This window comes from Lytechinus variegatus, chromosome 17 (assembly GCF_018143015.1).
Source record: "Lytechinus variegatus isolate NC3 chromosome 17, Lvar_3.0, whole genome shotgun sequence".
Classification (NCBI taxonomy): Eukaryota; Metazoa; Echinodermata; class Echinoidea; order Temnopleuroida; family Toxopneustidae; genus Lytechinus; species Lytechinus variegatus.
Window position 1 is genome coordinate 10716905 of NC_054756.1, and position 26360 is coordinate 10743264.

Here is a 26360-nt window from a genome sequence, read left to right on the forward strand (position 1 = left end):
AATTCCAGTATTCCCGCCCCCCCCCAAGCTGCAGGTCAAAAAAACTCTTCTATTTCCCCATACTAGGCTATTAGTCAGCAGGCAGACCCTGATTGAAACTTTGATCAACAAGTGTGTCTCCACGCAAAGACTAGCATATACAAAACAAGGCATGGGTAGGCTGCAATTCATACCCTTTAATAACTCGAGTGAAGGGTTTGCACAGCAGACTACTAGGCTATTATGTTGCATCATGAATCGTTATACATATATTGATTTATAATTTCTTCATTTTTGTTTCTTGCAGTCATTAGAAATTGTATTTTGTAGGAAATTAGGCCTACATTGTGCCTGTGTGCTTGAGTGGTAAGGACCAAACTCATCTAAACCTCCTCCTATAAACAATCCTCGCCTCTCCTCTCAACCATCTCCTCTCTTCCCTTGCCTTCCCCTGTCCTCTCCCCCGCCCCCTTCCTCTACCCTCTCCGCTCATCCCCTCCCCTCCTCCCCTTTACACTCCTCCCCTCTCTTTGGTAAATTGCCAATTAGTCTACTGCTGACTCATCCACTCACCACATGGTCTACTTTCATTTAGTCTAATGTCATTCCGTCCATTAACATTTTGTCTAACAACTATTTGGTGCATTAATCATTTGGTCCAATTATCACTTCGCCTAATCACCATTTCATCTATGACCATTTCGTTTCATAACCAGTTGGTCTAATATTCATTTTATTTTCACTCATTTTGCACAATTTAACTCTTAGTCCAATTAGACCAAATGGTATATGGACTAAATGGGTATTGCAGACCTGCCAACAATTGAAAATGGAAAAAAGGAGTCCACGAATCGCGCGGAAAGCCAAACTCCCAATGGCGGGGGTCGAGGGGCCCGCCTTAGGGCCCCTTGTGGGGTCCAGGGGCAAGGCCCCGGCGGGGGTGCCAAGGGGCGGAGCCCCCTTGAAGCTGGAGGACATTTAGGAAATTTCACCTTAAAAACAAGCCTTCTGGAGCCCTTCTTGAACTTTTTATGCCTTGTCCTTTCTCTGGAGCCTTTCATAAGTGGCTTTTTTGGCACCATGTGTTACCTCTCTTGAGTAAGTACAAGTATGGCATAGTTTCTTTCTACTCTCCATATAGCCAATTTATGTACCATCAGAGAACTTAATGTTCTTGTGCTCAGGCTTGCTCTCTGCTTAGTTTTGTTCTTTACCACGATGGAATATACTCTTTCACAGTCACTGTTGCTATGAAAATTTAGCAGAACTGCTCTACTAAAAAGTCAGTAAATTTCACTTCTGCACTTATTGTTGCAATGTTTGCTGATGATGAAGAGGGGAAAAAGGTAGTTATTTTGTTTGAAGTTAGGGCTGCCTTCTTCTCAGCTTCTTCATTTTGTAGATGTTTAATTGTTAAAACATGGTTATCAAGGTCTCTTATTCCTCCATGTGCAACTTTAATGTCACATCTACATATTCGACAAAATGCAAATTGTTCTCCCCTTGTACTAGATGACGTCATACAGGGAAATTTAGCTTTGTAAACGTCGCGAAACTTTCGAGTGTGCCCTTTTGCTTTTGGCATCATGGATCATTCACACAGTCATGACAGTTCACAGACTAAAAAAAAATACAGCAGGGGTCTAAAAGTTTGCAAGAATCGGCACTGAAACGGCAGACTTGTAAAATCCAAAGCATTTAGCTCACTAAGCACAAAGCACATATAAAAATATCAGGACAAAATATTAGTTTAAAATGTTACCGTTTCTAAACCCTCAGCTGGCGAAACAATCCATTTCCCACACGGTATTCCAGAACGGTAGTAGTATATTAGCGGAGGCACGCAAGCGCTGCATCGTATGCATAGAGTTACATTCGCACTGCACGCGCTATGAATCCTCGCGATCGCGGGAGAACTGTCCAATGTCAATACACACGATCGCTGTCGGATAAATAGCGCGCTTGCCGTGGCTTGTTGCGCTTCGTATATGCACACCACTGATCAGTGATGCACACACGGAGCACAGGCCCATCACGCGTTCTTATCCATTGAACTCTGAACTCCACGTACGATCCGACACACGTGCGTACGTACGTAAATGTAACATTGAGAGGACTCAGAGAGAGAGAGAGAGAAAGAGAGCCGTAGGCAGACGGAAAGTGCGTCATTTCCCAAAGAAAAAAGAAAATCATCTGAAATACAAAGGAAACGGAGTTCTCCGCTTTTGGGCCACTATAAATTCTGAAAAACGGAGAAACTCCGGAAAATCCGGAGAAGTTGGCAGGCCTGGTATTGGACGGAATGGCATTAGACTATCAAAATGAAAGTAGGCAAGTTCGCAATTGGATGAATTGGAAATAAACCATCTCTTTCACCCCCTCCCCCCTTCAACCTTCTCCTCCCCTTGCCATCCAGTCTCCCATTACACCCTTGCATCCCCACCTCCCCCCCCCCTTCCACTACATCCAACATCTTAACATTAACTATCAAACACACCAAGTTCACATTCCGGGGGGGGGTCTCTTGATTTATCGCGTCTCGACATCAAGGCACATGTTCTGGAGAGCGTGTCACAGAGAGTCATGTCAGTGATTTTCAACAACTAATTTCCTTTCGGCCAATCAGATTCAAGGATTTCCAGTAGCTTATAGCATCTGTAAGTGAAATTCACTGCCAAAATTCTTTATGAAACGCTCTCTGTTTCTTTTTTCTGTAAGAGCAAGGAGGTTCCGAAAGGTATTGAATGGAGAGATCACTTCCTGTGTAACCTACTACAAGACTTCCCAAGGGGCTTTATCAACAGTAAATTTCTTCTCATTGGGAACTATCATGATTTCCTTGTCAACAAAAACACAAGTAAACCAGTAGAGGGATGGGGTGTACAGGAGCTACAAGGAAATTAAGACAGCAATACTTATAAACAGGGTCACTTTTCATGAAAGTTTCATCTTGATTTGAATAATAAATTTGCCATAAATGGGCTTGTTCATCACGCTAGTGCATAGGCCTATCAAAATATCATAAAAATCACTTTTGTATGAGGTGTTTTATAAAGGTCAAAAATTAAATAAGCATATTACAGATGGCTCCCCAAAGTGGCATGCTCATACACTATGCAAAAGTTAGACCTATTAAAGGACAAGTCCACCCCAACAAAAACTTGATTTTAATAAAAAGAGAAAAATCCAACAAGTATAACAATGAAAACTTCATCAAAATCAGATGTAAAATAAGAAAATTATGACATTTCAAAATTTCGCTTCATTTCACATAACAGTTATATGCACATCTCGGTCGGTATGCAAATGAGAGAACTGATGACATCACTCACTCACTATTTCTTTTGTATTTTATTATATGAAATATTTTGATTTTATCGTCATTGTCATGTGAAATAAAGTCTCATTCCTCCCTGAACACATGGATTTCCATTATTTTAACATCTTGCGCTTCAGGCAAAGAGGTCCTTATCATCAAATTCGTAAAAATTGAAATATTGTATAATTCAAACAATAAAAAACAAAAGAAATAGTGAGTGAATGACATCATCGACTGTCTCATTTGGATGTAACTGGCCCGTTCATAGAACTTTTTTGTTAAAAATAGAGAAACTTTTAAATGTCAAACTTTCTTATTTTACATCCAAATTTGATGAAATTTTCAGCATTGTGCTTGTCTGATTTTTTTCCATTGATTCAAATCAACATTTTTCTGAGGTGGACTTGACCTTTAACTTTGATCAGTATCCAAAACACCACTATTCCTTCCCTCTCCCCTCCAAAAATAAAAATAAACGAATGAATAATTCAACTGCAACATATATAGACTAGTGGGGTGTTGCAAGAACTTGCGATCAATAACAAGTCTATTTTTGGTCCCTAAATCAATCATACGTCTTGCAGTAATTTGCAAATTAGTGATTGATTGCTAATCTGCTCCTTCAAACAAGAAGTTTAATCCAATTTGCTACAGCTAATGTTCATCTATTGGTTGTAAAATTGAAACAGAATATTTGCAATTGAGCGCAAATATTTTCTTGCAACACCCGCAAGTGTGATATTACTTGAAATTACTTCAACATGTCATGGCCTATATTCAAGTACTTCGCCATCAATAATTCTGCTTAAATTAATTTACAAAATCAAGGAAATACACATCTTGGAAGACAAAGAACAAAAAACAAAGATCTACATTTTGATGCCAAGGACGTTCTTGTACATAATTCGGTAAATTGTCTCTTGCTGGAAGTACCTCAAATATTCTGTTTCAGGGGTGGGGAGGCACAAGCAAGTTCAATGTTCTCCTGAATGAGTACCAAGGATATTCTGCAGGGGGGGCAGGGGCAGGCACAAGCAAGTTCAATGTTCTCCTGAACTTTAAGTACAGTACAGTACATGACGTAAATGACCAGTATTACATCAAGGTTATTCAAGCAGAGTTGAGTAGTTTCTACATGTAGGTGTGGCAGAGTCAAGGTGTTTTGGATTACACCGTTCAAATATCAATAGCCTCAAGACTATAGCCTCAAGTTTGATTACAGTATTTACTCTGACTCATCACGCGATCGCTTCCCTTCAAAATAACATTTTCAGATTTCTTCAGGTTTGAGTGATTGCCGAGTTTGCGAGGGCTATCAGCACGGGTATGCACATTGACAGATATATTTATATCAGGTTTTATTTTTAAAGGGGATATTCACTCTGATGTAATTTCAAAGAGGCTGTTCTCATTACACTTTCTAAAACTAGATTACTGGAAACTGATTCAGGAAACCAGTTTGGAAGATCGCTTTGCTAGTGTGGCCACTTGATCACACAAAAGTGTTTTTCAAAATCACTTCACTTAAAGCAATCTGATTGCTATGGAAACCCTCTCAGAGGGGTGACACGTTTTGCGCGAAATTCAAATCCACAGCGTAGGCATTCTACAACTGTCGTGTGTGTGGAGTTGCGGCTGTAGCGCATTCAAAATGTGCGAAGATCACATCCCGACAAACGGTTGTGTCCTCACTTACCCTAAAACCAGCTTTGACGAGGCAAAGCGATCTTGAAAACTACATTGTGAGGTGGTTCTCTGAACCGGTTTGGAAGATGGCTTCCATGATCGCTTCAAATGTTCTCACTAAAAGTTGAACTAGTTTCCACTAAACTAGTTTTAGAAAGATAGTGAGAATGGTGTCAAAGATTAATTCATTCCAAACACCAACAAGGCCATAATATTTCTATCATATCAGAGTTGGTATAAAATGAAAAAGCACTTTAAAAAGACATTCATCATTGACTTTGATGAAAAAGTAACACTTCCAAAAACTAATGTAACCCCTCCCCCACAAAAAAATAGTTTTATTTGCTAATAATAATAATAATAATAATAATAAACAGTTCTTGTATAGCGCATATCACAATTATGAATAATGTCTCTATAATAATAATTATACTTGCTTATATGGCGCTTAATACTTACTTTGTCAGAAGCCTCTAAGCACTCTACAGTATATGCAGCATAATTACCTTGGCTTTAGCAGTGCAGCTGTTACGCGCGCTGCGTTTCAAGGAATAAATTCCTGCCAGGTACCCATTTACCTCACCTGGGTTGAGTGCAGCACATTGTGGATCAAATTCTTGCTGAAGGAAATTACGCCATGGTTGGGATTCGAACCAACGACCCTCTATCCACTGGGCCACAACGCTCCACTGCGGTGGACATTAAATTGAACTGAAAAAACATGGAAAATTGTAACTTTGTTCACATTGTTTCTATCAAACTTTGTAATAACTTTTACACATAGGCATATATTGTGGTGTTGGTGGAAGAACACCCTTAACACGACACATTTGTCCATCGTATGCACGTAAAAATGCCCTTAGCAGCACGCATAAGTGCATTGGGCAAGGACGTGCTTGCACCGACACAACGATATTATAAGCAAGTAATTTCTTTCGAAATGCTATCTTTCACTCTACGATAAAATGATACGATTAGATAAAGAAGGAAACTGAATGAATTAATACAAAACTATCTAGGTTTTGATTACAAATAATTATTGCCTTTTAAAGCTTGTATGATTGAATTAGTTTTGTACTCTATATCATCAATTAAAAAAAGTGGCATCTCATTTTACAACATACACATACGAATATGAAGTTGCTGAACTTGTCACTGAGTCAGAAAGTTATCAATTATCCTCCATTCTGGCTCTTCAATTTATCAATAAATACAATTGAATTGAAATTAGGCCTGATCGAAAGTGGAATTAAGCTCATATAATCGTTTTTTGAAGTCTTCCCAACACTTCAGATGTGATAAAATGAATATTTTCAAAATACCAACTCTTCATGTACTCATTAAATCACAAATGCTTTAATATCAAAATAAATGTCAGTGAATTTGAGAACCGCCCAGTTGGTTTATCCCTAATAAACTTTGACTAACCATGCACAGAATGCAGATAAGAACTGGGAGTTGTTTCACAAAGATTTACATGTGACTTAAAGTCGCACTTAAATTCCTGGTTGCATGTGGTATAAAAGGCATCACCGCATTATTCATACCATAATTAAATGAAAATCCATATTTTATTGTTCGAAATAGACATGAAATACTCCAAAAATTTGCTTTGCCCAATTGATCGTGGGCCCGGCAGCTACTGTGCAGCGCCAGATCGACGAGGCTCTATCCCTTTAATCGTTGAACGCCAAACAGGGTAGCAGCAACTCCCATCTTTAAACGTCTTTTGCTCTTGGTTGTGAGGCGGACGCTCTAACAACTGAGTCAACACACAACGGTTAGGATGTGGGCTACTGTGTACATTTCAAGAATGCGTGTATCATATCATATACTGTATGCATCAGCGTTTAAGCACTTTATCACTTAAATCTTTGTGAAACACCCCCTGGTCTATTTACAATGTGTATCATATTTAAGCCTGAGTCATATCGATTATTTTGAAAACCGGTGTTCGACAGCTCTAATTCGATCGAACATCGATGCATCGAATATTGAAGGCGGGGAAAATTTAGTCTTTTGTGTTTGCGTCGATGCGATGCGCTTTGCATATATATGCACTACGCACTGACGGTATGCGCTGGCGTTGGCCGGGTGAGCGACTGAGCGTTGCACAAGCAGATGACAGCAAAGTTCGTTTGTATTTTCCATGATCACAAAACACACAAAAAAGGCCGGGGACCAAAGCAGAATTCTTCCCAAAATATCTTCAACAATGATATTTGCAGATGACAACATATAAGTTTAAAATTAAACAATAATAAAGACATGAATCACGCAGAGTCGATCCAAATGATTTTCGGTCAACTAGCATTCGCAGTCCATTCACCAGCCCCGTCCGCAGCTCCGTACACTCACTCTCCCGAAACGACAGGCGTGCTTGACGTCAGCGCCAGCAAACAAGTGCAATCAACGGAGAGCGCTGTAACTTGAATGAGATTGCGTAGTTGGATCCAAAATGAGCTCCAAATAAATTTATGGGATTAAATACGTAATTTTCTCTGGATGGTCATTTGAATTGCTATTTAATGTTGATATAATGATTGTGAGGAAAGATTGTGGAATATGAGTTATGACGATGTTCGAGAATTAATCCTGATAATGACAATCCAGTTTTTTAGACGCAATTGAGCATGCGATCAAAATAAATACGAATGTTTCGAATTGAGCCCTAAATTCATCTAAATTATTACGATTTAACAGGATATTATGGTCATACTAAGAATATTGACGATGTCAGCAAAGTATGTTACGTTCATATGGAAGAATTAATACTGGCCGGATTATTTCTATTGTTATTCCATCTAGGCTGGACGTCTCCTCCAAGCTCCGAGAAAATAAGCACAATGCGCATGCGTGTTCGATGACGAATGACATATTTTCCCATTCATGAAATCAGAGTCCTAAGTTGGGCACAAACTAGCTTCAAATTGATGGGAAAAAAAAATCAAACACAATTTTCTCTGTTTTGTCATGTAAAATTTTATTATATGGTGATATTACAAACTTGAACAGAGTTTTTGCATGTAGACAATGTTCGAGAATCAATCCTGATGTAATATTTTTTTTAGACAAGTGCACTAGCTCGAAGTCAAGTCGATCGTCATTGAAAATTGAAACGAAATACAAACCTTTCACATCAAGCTCTAAATTCATATTAATGATTATCATATGCAAATTATTGTTAAATATTACGATTAAATAATGTTCTATGGTCATGATATTAATATTGTTCATGAAAGCAATATTTATTTTACGTTGATCGCGTCAATTTCCGGCCATTTTCTGGTTTGATTAAAGAACAGTACTGCGCATGCACGATCGATGGCCATGACTTCCATTCATGAATTCATCGTGCATAAATTATCTCGGCACAAGCAGACGAGTAAGACTCGAACTATGATCGAAATAAACTTCAAATTAATGGTGAATAGCATCATAATTACTCAATCGGTTTCATTTTGGGGGCAATAGAAATCAAGTAAGTAGTAGTAAAGTTGGACATTACTGATATTTTGATGATTGATTGTGTAAACCAAACGAATCGGCCGGCCGACGTATTTTTTCTTTTCGATGCACCGATTTTGCAAAATCTGCACCGGTGTTCGATGACATCGATCGAACACCGATTTCAAAATCGATTCGACTCAGGCTTAATCATATTCAAAGATTTCAACAAATTAGACAAGTCTACAACTACAAGGTGTACTCCTCAGACTATTATGATAAATGACATGTTTATCAGGAAGGAATTTTACAGTCCACTTCCTTCTCAGAATGCATGATGGGAATGCTTGGGACACCTCCAGACCAAGCAATCGAGACAGGGCAGGACCTTCACTTAATTACACTTAACTCATTACCACAGCAATTCACATGACATTAGGGCCGTCTGCACCATCCCGAGTTTTCAAATTAGCGCGCTATTTCTGATCCGGCAAATTATCCCGATCTGTAAAATCTCGAGATTGTTTGTAATGCAGACGCAATTATCGCGCTAGTTCGTAGGATTAATCTCGAGATTGCAATCCCAAGTCAACTCGGGTTTATTTGCAAAATAGCGCGCTATTTACGAATTATCGCGCTAATTCGTAGGTGCAGACGCACTCGGGTTTGGACTCGGGTTAATTTATTCATGACCTTCAGTCCATAATGCAATTCGCGTTCCATTTCCGCCTTGGTAAAAACATAAACAGCGATTATACCGAACGCATGCGAAAGTCAACTTTATCATAGCGTTCATCAATTCCCCAATCAGCAACGATGGTGTCAAGCCCCCCGTGAATGGATTTTGGGAGAGACCAGACCGATGGGGGAGGCGCTCATTATCGACGATGGTCATAGTCAATAACAATACTGACAGCTTATTCCTTCGCAAAATGTGAGCAAATAGCATTTTTTTCCTCCCCTCTCTCTCTCTCCCCCTGTCGTTGCCTCGGAGTCCGCCATCATATTAAACGAAGAATACTTCACTCGCTTATAATTATAGCGCGGCTGAGCTGAGAGGATTGTTGCATAACAACGGTCGAATTCGGCGAAAGAGTACATGGACTTGATTGCATATCGCGGGAAGTTATTCAAAAGCGCGGGCCGTTGAAACTCCAAGATCGAAAGTGCGCATGCTCGGAATATCGGGCTTGTTGCCTCGCTCGAGCAAGAATCGCTCTTCGTGCGATGGTGGAGACGGGGTTTCTTGAATCTCGAGATTAATAGCGAAGAGGGCTGATCGGGCTAAAATCTCGAGATTGAGCAAACTCGGGATGGTGCAGCACCGCCTAATGAGACTAGTCTGAGTTTACTTATTCACGATATGATCCCAATAGAAAGGTTGACAAAATACAATAGGATGAGGGACCTACAGGTATGACCAGACACTTAAGCAGATGAAAATATCCTCTTTTTCTCTTGATTTTTCTCTAATTTCATATATTAAATAGCAAAAAGAAGTGTGAAGATCTGTTCTTGTGAGGAAATGTCATATTTCATACAATAGAACACAAAATAGTAAGTTGGAGACATCATCAATTCCCTCATTTACATGACAAAAAGATATGCATATAATTGATTAAAGTGGTGGTCCAGGCTGAGAGTATTTATACATGTAGCATAATAAATAGAGTAGAATTCCCTGGGCAAAATGCCGAAAATTTCGTCATAATCGGACAACAAATACGTCTCCACTTGTTCTTTTGTATTTTATTATATGAAATAAGGTTTATTCAAATTTTTTCCTACAAGAACTAGAAAACTTGGACTGACAACTGATTTAGTGCATTAGATATTTATTGCTGCAATTTATTTCATTATAAGGGAGACATATTATTCACACAAGTATGAAATAATAAAAAAATATGAATTTATGTAATAACATAAGAAAACGGAAAGTGGAGATGTTACATCATCAGCTCGCCTAATGAATATTCATAACGACTGTTTTCACAAAATATTGCTAAACTTTAAACTTCAATAACTTTGTTATGTGTTATCTGATTTTGATGAAATTTTGTATTTTGCTCATTGAATTCTTCTCTTTGTATTAAGATATAAATATTTTCAACCTGGACCACCCCTTTTTAATGAAAATAAGCAAAATTTCAAAATGTCATAAACAAGTCTTTTTTAGTTCAATGCCAGTTTTTCTTGCTAGACCTATTTTAGAGGTTGCTATTTCACGCCATTACAAAGTTTTTTTTCTGGCCAAATTGGTGGTCTTAAAGCCAACAGTGAAAGCACATCAGTGTAATAACAATCTAATATTAGCAAATCTTAGACAAACTAATATCTATCCAACATGAGAATGTTTAATGTAAATAATGCAAATAAATCAAGATTAAAGATGGAAATGAATGCAAGTGCTATTCCTTTTTGCAAGGAGTTAGTTTTGAAACACTTTTCATTTGAAATTAGTGATGGATGGAAGCAGTGTTTTTTATGAAGAGTGGTGGTCAGCCGTCCACTGTAGCGAACACTGTTCACTTCAAATTTTGATGATGTTCAGCTTTACATCTGTTTGAATTTTCTCTTTTTATCTACATCTTCAAGTACTTAGTGTGGGGTGGACTCCACCTTAAAAGGTGACCAGCTTGATTAACGCTTTCTTTTGCTTCATGAACTAAAGAATGGTAAACACACACACACACAAAATATTTAAGAGTATTGAATCATTCCACATCATGAGGAGATCATATCTTATCATGCTCATAGCATTCTATAAACCTTCAGATTTACAAGCAATAAAAACGGCATCTCCTTCAGCAAGGCATGCTTACTCGTAAAAGGGGAAATAAATCATCCATGATGTGGTATCACAAGTTTCCCTCCAACTTATTTTTTAAGGATACCATAGATGAGTCATCACAGCCCACCCTGGATGTGATACTTACCTGTGATAAATCACTCTTCGTCTGAAGGCACAGATCCTCCTTTATGGGAATGCTTTATATTTTTTTATCATGAAAAACATTTTAATGACCCCTCTATCTATCAATGGAATGGTCCACTAGCATCAGTTTTTGCCTCAACACAACTCAGCAGGGGAAAAATTACACAAGGGGCGGGGCTCGGGGCGATTTCGCCCCCAAAAGGCACTAAAGAGCCTGGAAAATCCCAACTCACTGCAATGTTAAAGCTTATTCAATGTTGCACATTTTATAGGCAGCAGGTTGTAAAAAGTAGCCCCCTGAAAATTGAAAATTATTTTGAGCTTGCAACACAAAATCGCATTGAACCATGCTAGCTACCCAAAGATCTTGAGCACATGTATGATCCATCAAACTATCTGAATCATTGCAAGACAGATTTGTGATTCAAATGCAATTACCAGCGATTTCATGGGTTTCTAAGATCACTGGCATACAATTGGGGGGGGGACTTGGGTGCATGGACCCTCAAAAGTTTCATGACCAAGAATAAAAAGGGGAGGGGGAAAGAAAGCAGGGTGACAAATTATGTCCAAATTTAGAACAAATTTGCACTTTTGTATTAAAAAGCTTTAAAAGATTATGCTTGCTCGCTCACAGCTTTTTCAAGAAAGTTTGCCCTATTTTTGCCCCCTGAAAATTGTTGGCGTACTGTGAGGCAACTGTGTGAGAAAATGAAGCCCACTTCAAACAAGGCTCCATTTGCAAAATATCACATTATATTAGAATGTTTTTTTGCATGTCAAGATGCACTAAAGGAGCTGGTAAAAATAATTTAATCATGAATGATACAAGGTGATTTATGAGTTTAAAAAGTACAAATCAAAAGAGAATATTATAACTACAAAAAAAATAATGTTTTGCATTATCAGAAAATTGATGAAAAAAAACTAACACTAAATGTTGTGAGTTCTTAAGGCAAAATGTTCCTTATCTAGTTTTTTTATTGAAATAAACGAGCTAATAATGAGAAACAAACCATATTATTACCCTTCACACTTCGCAGTACCAAATGCAAATACAGACAACAGAATCAACGGAAGTGCCGATATTGGTCACTAAAACAACAGTGCAAAACATATATTTACTATTAATAGATTATAAATTGACAGACGTAATCATTTGTATGATGATAGTCAGATTAGAACTTGATGCAAGCCAACAATTATGATCGTATAAAAACTCAAAATCATATATCGAAGAAAAATGGAACACAAACCGAATTAGTAAACAAAACAGTTATTTAATTGACATGAATGAATGATACATTAAAAGAAAAGGATCGAGTTACAACAAAACCTGAATAGGAAAGTGAAAATGCAATCAAGTCATTAAATATTTTCAAAGCTACATGTAAATGTTTGTAAATAATCAATGTGTTTTGTTATTGATGTCAGAGAAAGACAAATGCAGAAATAATGTCTAAATTGGGCAAAACAAACCAAAGTAAATAAATGGAATCCATTGAACAGAACAGAGTGCAGTGGTTTTCTTGGATCGAAAAAAAAAGATCTACTTACGAATGACGTCTTGCACGGCATTTTTCGCCTTTTTCGCAGAACGCCGTGTGACTGCGTTGAAAGCTAGCAGGAGAGTATGAATCAACATTGTGGATATGTGTTTAATCAGAGTCAAAGTTCAAAGGTCACATGAATTGGTGATATATTCAATAAAAGGTGAACTCTGGCATTAAATGTATCAGAAGTTCAAACGATGAGTAGACTTCCAGGGTTCAAATTTGCCCAGAACATGTTTCATCTCACAAACCTCACAAAAATTGAAGAATCTGGCATTACAAATGTCAAAAAGTTCAGACGATGAGTATATTCCCTAGGTTCAATGTATAACAATGGACGTTGTTTCATTCAAAATATAAACCTCAAAGAATGACTCCTAAAGACTCCTGATCGTTACAGATACATTACAGAGTAACAATGTCATTCCTTGAGCCATAGAGGTGATGCCGGTGTTCACACCTGTTAAGCGCTTAGAAACGTTGTTGCAATGGATCACGTGCTATATCAAAACAGAACATTATCATTACTATCATGAAAGATGAGGTACCCATAACCCTTTGATAATACAAAGGCAAAACAGACAATCTCTGCCACATATAGTTTGGAAACAGATTTGCTATGACTGTCTACCAAGCATCAAATGATGTACCATGATGAACATTATCACTGCATATCCTTCAGAAACTGGAGAGAGAGGGGTTCGAAAGAAGCAGTTTTGGAAGGGCCTCCCACAAAATAATTATCTGTGACATCAATGTTGTCTCAGAATATCCTGCTACCAGTTCAAGCTATTGTTATGTCTGAATTCATACAGAACCTTTTCTCTTAAATAACAACTTTCAAATGTACTAACTATATTTAGATCGATGATATGCACCCACATACAGAAATACAATGACGAATGAGTGTAGATGTCATTGGGATAGAACCAGATGAAAATAGACTCAACAGGTCAATGTGATTTTAGACAAAACATCGCACTCACAGATGGGATAATTGTTTTTCTATTACTGACACAGGATGAGATTCTATTTAGTTTCCCTGTAAAACTGTTTATAATGAGTCTGTGGCTCCTGATTACGAAATAAACCAAATCAAGGTCAGTTCAGAGCTTTCAGCCAGTCATGGACAGCCTCGGTATAGCAAAAACTATAGTTATTTCAACTATTGTGCAACAAATCTCCAGGCATACATGTATAACAGGTTATTTTGAATTCTCCAAAACATGGTCTCAACTTTCAACAGACTGTTATAAAAAAAAATGGTAAACCATTGAGTAGGGCTTCCAGTACTGTTTATGAACGATGCATCAAACTTTATCCATCCATCTTAAAAGTTGCAAGATTGATCAAAAAAATATGTAGATGCTTATATATGTCCAAATTGAAGAGCAACATATCAAGTCTCATTACTGTCTCATTACTGTGCAAGATTTGATCCAAGGAAATTTGGTAGACGCTCGAGTAAGGTTTCCAGAACTGCGTATAGTCCCAAGACATTCATATTCCTCATCAGAGATAAACAACAAATTTGAAGATTTTAGAATCCCTTCTACAGTTTCCAACTGACACAAGGAAATCAGGTAGACGATCGGGTGAGGGTGTCACGGCTTCCGGACCTGTACCTCGCTTTACGTCGTCACCATGGCACAGTAGTACAGGAAATACAACTTTCAAAAGTAGCGGGTTGAAGTTTCACTGGCCTTACTCGGGTTGAGCATGGGGATTACATGTAGATGCCAGGCCTGGGTGCAGAGGTGACCTGCGCTTCGGTGCTTGACAGGGGATGAGGGGGTAGTTAGGTCATGGAGCTAATAGATCTATGGTTAGGTGTAAGCTCCGAGTTGATGACGAATGAGGGAGGGGCTTACAAGGTAGAGTGATTGACAGAGAGGATCTCCTGGCACATGGTCCAGGGATGAGATTGATTGGCTAAGACTGGAAGCTGGCAAGAGTTAGTCTCCATCACAGACTTAATGAAATAAAAAAGAAGGAATACTGTATTTATCAGACTTACTGTTGAAACAGTATTAAAATAGAAACACAGAAAACAGACTATTCAGGCATGTAATTTTTCTATTGCATCTAATAAATTTATTCCCCATTCCTCGTACTTGAAATCAAGCAAGGAGAGAATTGAGCGGTATCATACTTCAAAATAGTGGTATTCATTTATACCCACCTGGATAATGAATGTATGTTCTTCTAGATATGGGTTTTTCTTCCATGGAATTATCAAGAACTTCCCCATTGTTCCTATTAGGCCCTATGGCTCAAGTTTTTAAAAATATTTTTATATATAAAAAGTCTGTTCTTTTATAACAAGCAGGAGAATCCAAGTTAAGAATTTCAGTTCATTTCAATTTGATAGATTTCAAATCAACAGTCTATGCTATGCAATGATAGAAACATTTCCTCCACTGGGTTTATTAAGCATATGAGATATTAACCCATCAACTATTGAATTTGTAAAAAAATGTGTTTAAGACCCACTTGGAAAGAACAAAGAGTATTGTATAAATAACCAAGCTTTAAGGGTGTGGGATAATCTGGCCAGACAATCAATATGTCAGGCAGACCTACTGTATACTGCAGCACTATCTGCACTTATACATTTGAACATTTAACAATAATATCAAAGTCAAAATGTGTGGGCCTGGAGGTCACAGACTACATATCAGGTGAAGACAGGGAAAGTCCCTAGACAGGAAGCCTCTGATTGGTTTAACAAGGAGCGTTAATAATGAAAGGAACAATGGGATTGGATAATTTAATTGTAACATCATTCATTATCACCCCTTTAGGGCAAGGTGTTGCTCTTGCACTAAAAAGAAGTTTGGGGTCTATTATACACAGAGATGATTAGGACTCATGCCCATTGACCCCTTCACACTACGGAAAGATGATACAATTGGTAAGGCATTTATCCTCATTGCAGGTCCCTCGGAGAGGACCTTAAGCAGTTGGTCCCCTGGTTGCTTGCTCACAGGCATTTGTGCTTTCTTAGCAGTCAGGTAAAGACCTCAATATAACTTTAAAAAACATGAAGCATGAAACAAACTTTTGATAATAATAATGATAATAAAGGTATATTTACCCAGGGTAGCCACTTCAGTTCCGAAAACTGTTCTCCCAGCGGGCCCTGCTTTCATTATTACCCGGCTACGCTAGGCTACCTATTCGGCGCACACAGCTTTTTGAGGAATTACGTCCTGCCGGTACCCATTTACCATTATTTCTCTGAAATCAACCATTATCACCACCAAAACTTGATCTTTCCTAACATGATAGTGATTCCTCCATGTTCACATTCTGACCTACAATACACAAATATTCAAAATATCATACCGTTACTTTGTGATAGCACTTGGAGCTAAAAGGCCTGACATCTTCCCGACAAACCATCAAAAAACAATGTCTTCTATTTTCAGTAGTGTAAAAGAGGGCACTATGTCCTTTAATTAGGGAAATTTGTTTTGACTGGTCATGAATCAGAATTACACAGAAGCTTAAATTGGCTTTACTTGGAGTGAGAACAATACTCACTCGCTTTAAGACAATGAGAACAGGAAAATGTTTAGTTAGTTCGAAACATTCCCTCTTTAATCACGAGGCAGTGCTTTGTAATTTGGAGACAAGATAGATGGTCATGACTGGACAAAGATGAGAGCCCAACGTGTATTTGAACTACATGTAGTTTGCGTACATATAAAAACCTTGATTTGTGGAAAGCGGTCTACACTTGCAGCTTAAGAGCTCAGTCAGGATTGGAGATAATCAGTGAAAATTACAGACTATTTGCTTCATAAAAAATTAAAAGACTCCCTGGACGTATAGTAAAAACACTATTTTATATTACTTGTTCAGATGAAAGACAATGGCATGACACATACAAAGTGCTAGCCAGCGCAGGGTTCTCAAATTGTTTCTTCATTTCATAAAAACTGTTTCATGAAAGCTGTCAGTACCGACTTGTCATCATTCTCTGTACGTCACCAAGGTAACGGTCCGAATCCAGTCACTGCATCTCAGCCAATCATAACCAATCATGGCGCTGAAATTTGTCGGAGCTTAAAATCAGTCTGTGATGATAACTATGGTGAAACTTTGCCAGAGGAATCTTTCTAGATACGCACTTCTAAAGGAGAATAATTTAATTAAAACCCTCTATTCTCTTGATATTGGCCTACAATTTCAAATATTATTTGTGTAGAAAAAAAATATCATCATGCAAAAATTGTAAAATGGAAAATAAAACTCTTTTTAATATCCCACAACATTCAAATATCCCTTTGAATCAAAATGTCCTTTAATATTCATTTTCAAATTTAGTTTGTAATGATCATATACTCATATCAAATGAAAATCATTTCAAGTGTTCATTTCAGTTTTTATTTCAATATGAATCATTTCATTCAATGTCTGTTAAACATGAATTAATTTGTAAATTAATATGGTCATGCTGATCCTCTGCATTCTAATATAACTTTCATTTTGTACCAATTAACAATTAAAATTAATTTTCTTCAATGCCACTTTGTAAAAAAAATACATGTATTATTTTAAAAACTTAAAAAACCCCTCAAATATGGCTACAATTAATGCTCAAGCACTCAACATTGAGAGAATAACCATAGTCATTAATGGGGTAATGCAACAAACAAAGTGATTTTCAGCTCTAACAATTTCAGTTATTTGATGATGATTGAGAAATGCTTGTCTCTGAATGTTACTTTGTAACTTTCAACTAATTCAGGGATGTAAGACAGCAAAACACATACTTGATGGGCTTGAAAAGAAGCCACATAAAATCCAATGCTGTACAATATAAACTTCTATAATGCCTGAAAAAAAGTTGTCAGGGAGGAAAACATGGCAAAAGCATGAGGACTTGCATCTCTGGCTTACATCAATGCAAAGTTCAAGGGCTCTGAGCCTGAGATTTTGTTATGTTCTTCAACCTGGTGATGTTGAATGGAAGTTGACACATCACAGACGTTCCCCAGACATCTCTTAATTATCACTTCAACACAAATTTTCATCACTTTACTTAATCCAGATTCAGGTTTAAACAATTACAACCATGTTATGATATCCAATGTCTTTGAAAACACCTTTGAACTGAGAAAATGAGAGGTTTGGGCAAAATATGTGGGCAATTATTACTAACCTGTCTGTTTTCTATATCGAAAAGTGTGTCTCGTTGTACATACATGTACATGTACCTTTCTGTTAACATTCTAATCATTTCAATGCATTTTGTTATGAAATAAAATGCTAATCTATGCAAATGTAAACTGTCCAGGTTTTGCATATCTCCAAGCGACTTTGTCAAGAAATGGATGTTTCTTTCGTTCAGTGTTATAATACATCCATGTACATGTAGGACCCTGAATACTTTGAGAGAATAAAGTTCAAGTTATAATAATATTAATCCGCATTTATATAGCGCTTAATACATCGGAACGACGTGTCTAAGCGCTTTACAGATATATTATTCAATCAGTCATTCCCGCACACAACGTGTGCACATCCTCCACTCCCTCGGGAGTATTCCAGTCAGTCGCCGGTGAGGCGCACACAGTACTGGACAAGCTACAATGACTTTCACATCCTACCGGGTACCCATTTAGCACCTGGGTCGAGAGTGGCAAAGTGTGGATTATAGCCTTGCCAAAGGACCCCAGACCGTGGTGGGATTCGAACACACGACCCTCTGTTTACATGGCGAGAGTCAGAACCACTACACCACGGCTACTCCACGCATATAAGGCATGTATAATCTGTTAAACATGCTTATTACTTATATTATAGATAAACCAAATTTAACGTATTTGATCAGTTGTTCCAGCATTGTATACATGTATACATGTATACATGCATGCAGAGTCACCACGCCCAGGGAAATACTCCTACCAGACTTGTATGACAGTAATCATCAGATGTGTGCAAGATCTGCAAACTAATGGGGGTGTTGCATGAAAATATTTGCAATCGATTGTAAATATTCTATTACAATTTTACAATTGATTGATCACTTTTAACTGTAGCAAATGAGATTACACTTCATGTTTCAAGAAGCAGATTAGCAATCAGTCATGAATTAGCAGTTAATTGCAAGACATACATGTATGATTGATTTAGGGACCAAAAATAAGCTTGCAATTGATCGCAAGTTCCTTGCAACACCCCATTAGAGCGATTACTCATACATGTATCTGTTAATACCGTTAAATCATTTGGAAATGAAATTAAAACACTGGCCTAAATACATGCCTTGATAGACCAGAAAAAATTCATGACTAAACCAGAATTAGCACAGATGCAGCAGAATCGGGATTGAAGATTGAGATATATCGCCATGACGATGATGTCACGATGACGATGACTCATTTGGAAAAAAAAATCAAATCCAGAATCATTCAAATAATCTAGATGACAGAGAAACGTCAAATCATGATTATCAAGCAAATCAAATCTCTCATTCAGGGCAGAGTGGGCTAAATTGACCCTATCCAAGCAATAGTCTGCTTTTCCAGACTTGTATGATCACAGACACGGTACCGTACTTGTTGAAGACCTGATACAACTGATTGATACAAAAAATATTTGGATATTTCCAAATTCACTCCATTTTATGAAAGAACATGAAAGAAACTAATTTAAGTTAAGATGGTAACCTGTAGCACATTGCTTTGCATATCATGTTAGAAAGAAAAAGTATATAAAGAAATTTTAGAGATATTTATAAAACAGAACATGAGAGGCTGATAATAGACAAAAGATACTTTTAGAGAAAAACAGTGGTGCTAAAAATTAGTGAACCCCTACCAGAAAAGACACTCCTTCATGCTAAGTGAAGAATGTAGAAAACAGCACTACAATGTCAGGCAAGCCTTCAAACACAAACTTTTTACAATGTAACATCTTTTATCACCTGACTTCACAATATATCTAAAAGATAACAGAACTTGATCACTTTTAAATAAGTTCGTTTTCTGGTGGGGTTCACTAACTTTTTAGCACCACTGTACGTAGAGAAATCAATGTAAATCATAGACAGATGTAGAGAGACAGAGAAGGGTAGAGAGAGAATGACTGACTAAAAATGAATATGTACAAAGAGAGAAAGACAGGCATGACACAGAGAGGAGAGAATGAGGGAGAAAATATAAGAGACAGGCGAAAAAAAAATTCTTTAATCATTATTACAGAAGAGAACAATTGGCCAGTACATCCGGAGGAGTAGTAACAGCAAGAAGACTTTTCTGCAGTCAAACATAATGTCTATGAAGGCCACATTAGCGTACCTAAGGAGGGGCAGGGGGGCAGACTGCCCCTCCTGACGAGTCACAACTTATGATAGGGACGTATCCCTGCCCCCCCCCCTGACGAGTCACAACTGATCCCTGACGAGCCACAAGTGGCCCCCTCCTTTTGAACTTGAAAACTTTTTTTTTTTTTTGCTTGTCAGTTTTTTTTTCTAGTACGCTATGTCCTTTATTTGCGGGTGAAGACCACTGGAAGGCCACCCAATGAAAACAGAAAATGCGGCCACTGGCACTGGAGACACGTGACCTTTATAGGCAGGTTCTATAACGCATATTCCTTTTAAATGAGACACAATTTGGTGGCCACTAGAGGCAGGTTCTCAATATAGACAGGTAGCAATACAAGGAAAAATAAAGAGGGTGACAACTACAAACTTGTATACTTTAACAATTCACAGAATGTACATTATATTGTCTAACTTGAAACTGAATAAAAAATATTAGTATGAAAGAGAAAAAAAAATTGCCAAACAATACTGAACATTTGCAACAGTAAAAGACAAAAAAAAAAATGAGAATCCTCTTACTGCATTACAGATTTGGGATGATAAAAAGAAAAATTTGAACATAAACTGACGGCACATTTCACGATGATATAGGACAAAAGTAATAATGGCTCCAGCACACACTTCAAGTAGGCCAAAGCAGAGAAACCTACATGTACAATGTAGGTATTCACATGAAATAGTCAATTAACAGCACCAGTACAATACTCATATTTACTGCTTTGCATAATTCTGTAGTTTAACATACACAAAGGCAAAGGGAGTAAATACTGTTTAACAGAAAGAAAAGGAGAATGCATAAACTGAAGACAAAAAAGTGACCAAATATTAGAAAATAAAGGTTAAAAAAAGAAAGGAACTAAAAGTGGTTGGTATTTGCTGGTAATTTCAGCAGGAAAGAGGGGAAATAAGGAAGTAAAGATGTAATAAATGCACTTTTTAAATATAACAAACAAATGTAAAGATTTTATGCTTTACAGTGTACATAAAACAAAATAAATATATATAACTACAGTGAAAATAACATAGCTGTGCACAAATTGCTTTTATACTTCTCATCACTTCATTTTTTTTTATTGCAAAGAAAAAAGTGGCTGCAACATAAACAAAAATCGTTACATTCTTAATGACAAACGATATGGCAGTACATGTAAACAAAAGAAATATATACCATAATTGTATAACACAAAATTGTAATAACTATGAAAAGAGATGAATATATAGAACAAAGGCCCATATTCTGAACTAAGGAATGATCTAAATTTTGGTCAAAAATTGTGGTTTAACTTTTTAAGTTCACATTTAAGTTGTGACACAAATCTTTAGAGAACGGGTCCATTTTTAAGCTCATCTCTTTCATCAGAGGTCATTCATAACTGTATGAGAATAGTAAATGAATCCATTCTCTTCACCATTATAGCATGGTGAAATAGCAAAGTGAATATAAGAAACATGTAATGTAATTGTAAACAAAATTTTGGCATGTTTGGCTTTCCATAATTTTTAGCACAAAGTTTGATAATAGTCCATGTGGCTGAAATTAAGCCAGACCTCAGAATATGGGCCACTGTACATGTATTTGATAAAATTATGGTGGAAGGGGGTCTTGACGATGTCACAGCGACATGTACACCATACACGAGATTGGGGGAATACTTACTGGAAGCGTAAGTTATGACGGCAGATTTATCTCTGGGAATATGGACTTCTGAATAGCCTTCTCAATTCAATGATTGCATGGATAGACAGATAGATGGATGGGTAGATGAATATTGAAAAGAGGGATAGGCCAAAGAGGAGATACATGCATACAACCCGTCAACTTGATCACTGTCATTGATATTTTTAATCCACCGTTCACGGAGAGCTGCTGACATATGACGTCACACATCTAGAAATTAGACTTCTAATATTTATGAATCTTTGATGGATTTTCCTAAAACCTTCACCAATATTTGTCATCTATTTTCTGCTATATTTCAGGGAATAATTTTGCTTGAAAAATTTGAATAGCATTTTTGGTCATGAGAAAAAAGCTCTCAACTAATTAATGTACAGTCCTATGTAAAAATATGCTATACAAAAGACTTTATGCATAGCAGTCTTTCAAAAATGTGGAGCAAATTGCGATGCGATAACAGGAAAATTATTCCCTGTATTTACAATTAACTATTTGTCAGGGTGGACTTCCCGTTAAAAGTTACAATTTCACTTGGAAATCATTTTTCTTAGGTTTAATTACCTTGTTGCGCTCGAATGATTAGTGACTGTTCTGTGTTGAGCACAAGCCTGCAGTATCCGTCAATCAGGTCAGCCATGTCCTCAGCTATGGTGGGGGATGGCGTAGTGATATATACAGACTGAAAAATAGACAAGTCGGGGAAAAAAAACGATATCAAAATTACTAAATGTACATGTACCTTTTTCCTTCTATAACAATAATAATAATACTAACCTGCTTTATATATAACGCATATCACGGCCAAATGCATTCCTATGCGCTTTTTGAAGACAGAAAAAGCAAAGAAAAGAGAGAAATTTGCTGGCAATCGTGGCGCTAACTCATTTACAATTCTTTTTAAATAAGTATGTTTTCAAAGTGGATTTAAACTTAGGTGTGGAGGAGTTCTTTACACACATTAACATGTACATGTATGATGATGGGGTGGTATTCCAAAGTGAAGGGGCAGCATGGGCAAAGGATCGTTCTTCATAAAATTTGGTCTGAACACTCGAATTATGTGTATTTAAAGGACAAGTCCACCCAACAAAAATTTGATTTGAATAAAAAGAGAAAAATTCAACAAGCATAACACTGAAAATTTCATCAAAATCTGATGTAAAATAAGAAAGTGATTGCATTTTAAAGTTTCGGTTATTTTCAACAAAATAGTTATATGAACGAGCCAGTTACATCCAAATGAGAGAATTGATGACATCACTCACTCACTTTTTCTTTTGTATTTTATTATGTAAACTATGAAATATATTTATTTTCTCTTCATTTTCATGTGAAATGAAGTTGCATTCCTCCCTGAACCCATGGACTTCCATTATTTTAACATTTTGTGCTTCAGGCAATGAGGTCCTAATCATCAAATTCGTAAAAATTGAAATATTGTATAATTCAAACAATAAAAAACAAAAGAAATACCAGTAGTGAGTGAGTGACGTCATCGACTCTCTCATTTGGATGTAACTGGCTCGTTCATATAACTATTTTGTTGAAAATAAGCAAAACTTTGAAATGTCATAACTTTCTTATTTTACATCCGATTTTGATGAAATTTTCAGCATTGTGCTTGTCTGATTTTTCTCTATTGATTTGAATCAACATTTTTCTGAGGTGGACTTGACCTTTAAAAGATCCTTCTAAGCTGATCTTAGATTGCGAGACGGTACAAACTTTATCAATAAGATATTTTCTATAACTCTTTTCTGCAAAGAGATTTGAAAAAAAAAATCAACGAGCCAATTCTTTTGTAAAGTTTGATAAGACTATTTTTCTAAAGATGGAATTCATCTTTCCTCTACCCACATTCACCAACAATACAAATCAAAACAAAACAAAAATACAACATACCATAAATGATATAACTTTTGATATTGATAATTGATAAGAAACCCAAAAACAAATTTTACAATATTATTGAGCCTACTGAGAGTACTTCCGAGCCTTAAAATACATAAATTGTCAAAACTGATCAACTACAATCCACATAGGTACTTGATTGAATGTATAAAAATTTGGTGAGACTTAGAACCTCAAAAAGATGGAAAAACAGGGTTAAAATCCAGATTTCAGTTTGAGATGTGCACACTACAATATTGGTGAAACTTCCAAGCAGTCTAGAAAACAAATTCTGTCAAAGGAGCTCTTGTGTCTTGTCTTATGTTCAACTCAAAAACTACAAATTTTGAGTGTATGAAGAAGAACTATTCTTTAAGCTAATTTTCTTCTCTTTACATTACATTTTAAACCACAAATTTTTGTTTTATATATTTACGGAGAACCTTCCCTGGCAGTGGCAACTCATTGTTGGTTTTGGGTGGCTGGTCACAAATACTATTATTAAACCAGTAATAATTTTAGGTGTATACAAATTATTTAGGGTCTATATGTGCATTAAGAATCACAATGACCATAGCCCATTTCACAAACCATTATAGTAACTTTGTCATCCAATTTCAACTACCATAGTAATAAGTTTTCATTGGAAGTTTTTGATAGATGCCAAATTGATCATAGTATTGACTTCTATGTTTTTATGCAACAAGACCCATAGAAATAAATTTCATTTGAATGGACTGTAGTTTATCATACAGGTTTATTGCATCACATGCACTCTAAACAGTACAGTGTTCAAAAGACTGGGTTTATTTTCTTCTTTTAGGCACATGTACCTAACACAAAATAAAAAAACACACACAAAATAATCAAATACTAAATCTTGGAATGTGTAGTATCTACATAAGTTAAATCTATCATTTATTGTCCAAAGTTTTGGGACTTGCAGACAAATTATTCAATCATAATAATGAAAATACCAGTAATGATAAGAAATCCAAATCTATGTACGTGTACGTAACTACATAAAGTGCATGTCAGGACTATACATGCAAAAGAAATACACTGTTTCCATATGGTCCTATTAATTTGTTTTCTATTGTAAAAGTGTATGTACATTGCATGTACTTTAACCCTAAATAGACTGGGCTATTTCAACGCCAAAGAAGACTGGGGGGGGGGGGCTGATTCAGCCCCCCTTATGATCTCGGCCGTCGATCGCGCGATCGCGACGAAAATTGGCACACGCGTTACCCATGGCATTATCTACAAAACTATAACATCAAATTCTGCAAAAAATCTCATTGCTCATTAATTATGCTAATTTATGCGTAAAATCATAAGTTTGCTCTAATTAAATAAATAATGCCCCTGAAATGCTAATTTTTGTTTCACATACTCTAGATAGGCATCTGATCAACTTGATTTTAAAAAAATTTCAAAATCACATTTATTTTCTTATGTATTCTATTGTTTCTAAATTGTCGGGGACTTTATTTTTACCATAAACAAGATAAAATTAATTGATTTTAAGCAGTAAAAGGAAAAATAATGATACATTTATGAATTTTGGCTAAGAACACTATTTGCATTGGATTTGTACACAAATTCACGTTTTTGAGTAATTTTGGGTCTGCATGCACTTACGAAATGTTGCGTAATTTTGGAATCGCGTACCCGGGGGTCACAATTTTGGTCTCAAAAGTTGCGCGAGACTTGAAATTAAAAAGTCAGCGAGCGACGCGGTCAAAAAATTTCGCGCGGCGGATTTATCGCGAAAAATGTTGAGGGGGGGGGGCTGAATCAGCCCCCCCCAGTCTTTTTAGGGTTAAAATAGTGAATAATTTTCTACATGCACAGTCATAAAAAGAATGAAAAATTATCAAAATACTTCCACCTGCCCAGAATACATATAATTCACACAAGCTTGCTTCAGCATTTGTTTTACATATTAACCATCACCAAAGCAAAAGCATAGAGTGCCCTCTTGTGACCAAATTCAGCATAAATTACTGGATCAAATCCTAAATCTTAAATCAAAATTAATCAAAACCTAAACCTTAAAGCAAAATTAATCAAGCAAACGTTATGCAAATACCAAAACCATTTCCTTCCCAATCATGTACATGTTGTTACTTTACAATAGCACAACTTTTTTCCTGAAAAATGAAATAAAAACTCAAAAAATGAATACGTAAAGAGGAAACGAAAGAAATTTGGAAGAAACAACCAAGAAATGGTTTTAAAACTTCCCAAGAAAATGAGAGCAAATCAACTCTTCTAGTCCAGGAAATATGAGAAACAATGTATGAAAATTCAAATTACACTGGGCTGATAAATTTCAGACATTAAGCTAAACATAAACTTGCTGTATGAAATGTGATGCAACAAAATTTGGAATCTCATCAAAACATAGTATAAATGAATGACTCCCAGTCTCAATAAATGATATATTAGCCATAATTCTGAAATCCAGTTAAACGTTAAACCATGATCTAACACTGGGCTAAAATAACTGTAAGTCTGGGCCAAATTTG

The 26360-nt window shown here is 36.6% G+C and overlaps 1 protein-coding gene across 5 annotated transcripts in view; it reads right to left on the reverse strand.

Annotated features, from left to right (window-relative positions):
• The window catches only part of LOC121430748 (focal adhesion kinase 1-like), a 139549-nt gene that overhangs the window by 68683 nt on the left and 44506 nt on the right, over positions 1–26360 (reverse strand). For 4 of the 5 annotated variants that reach the window (XM_041628128.1, XM_041628127.1, XM_041628126.1 and 1 more), the window contains 3 exons: positions 22498–22615; positions 21916–21972; positions 12924–12986 (listed from right to left, as the gene is read on the reverse strand). In XM_041628128.1, the coding sequence (XP_041484062.1) occupies positions 12924–12986; positions 21916–21972; positions 22498–22615 (238 nt within the window). The remainder of the gene's footprint in view (positions 1–12923; positions 12987–21915; positions 21973–22497; positions 22616–26360) is intronic. The other variant, XM_041628129.1, reaches the window with a different exon arrangement.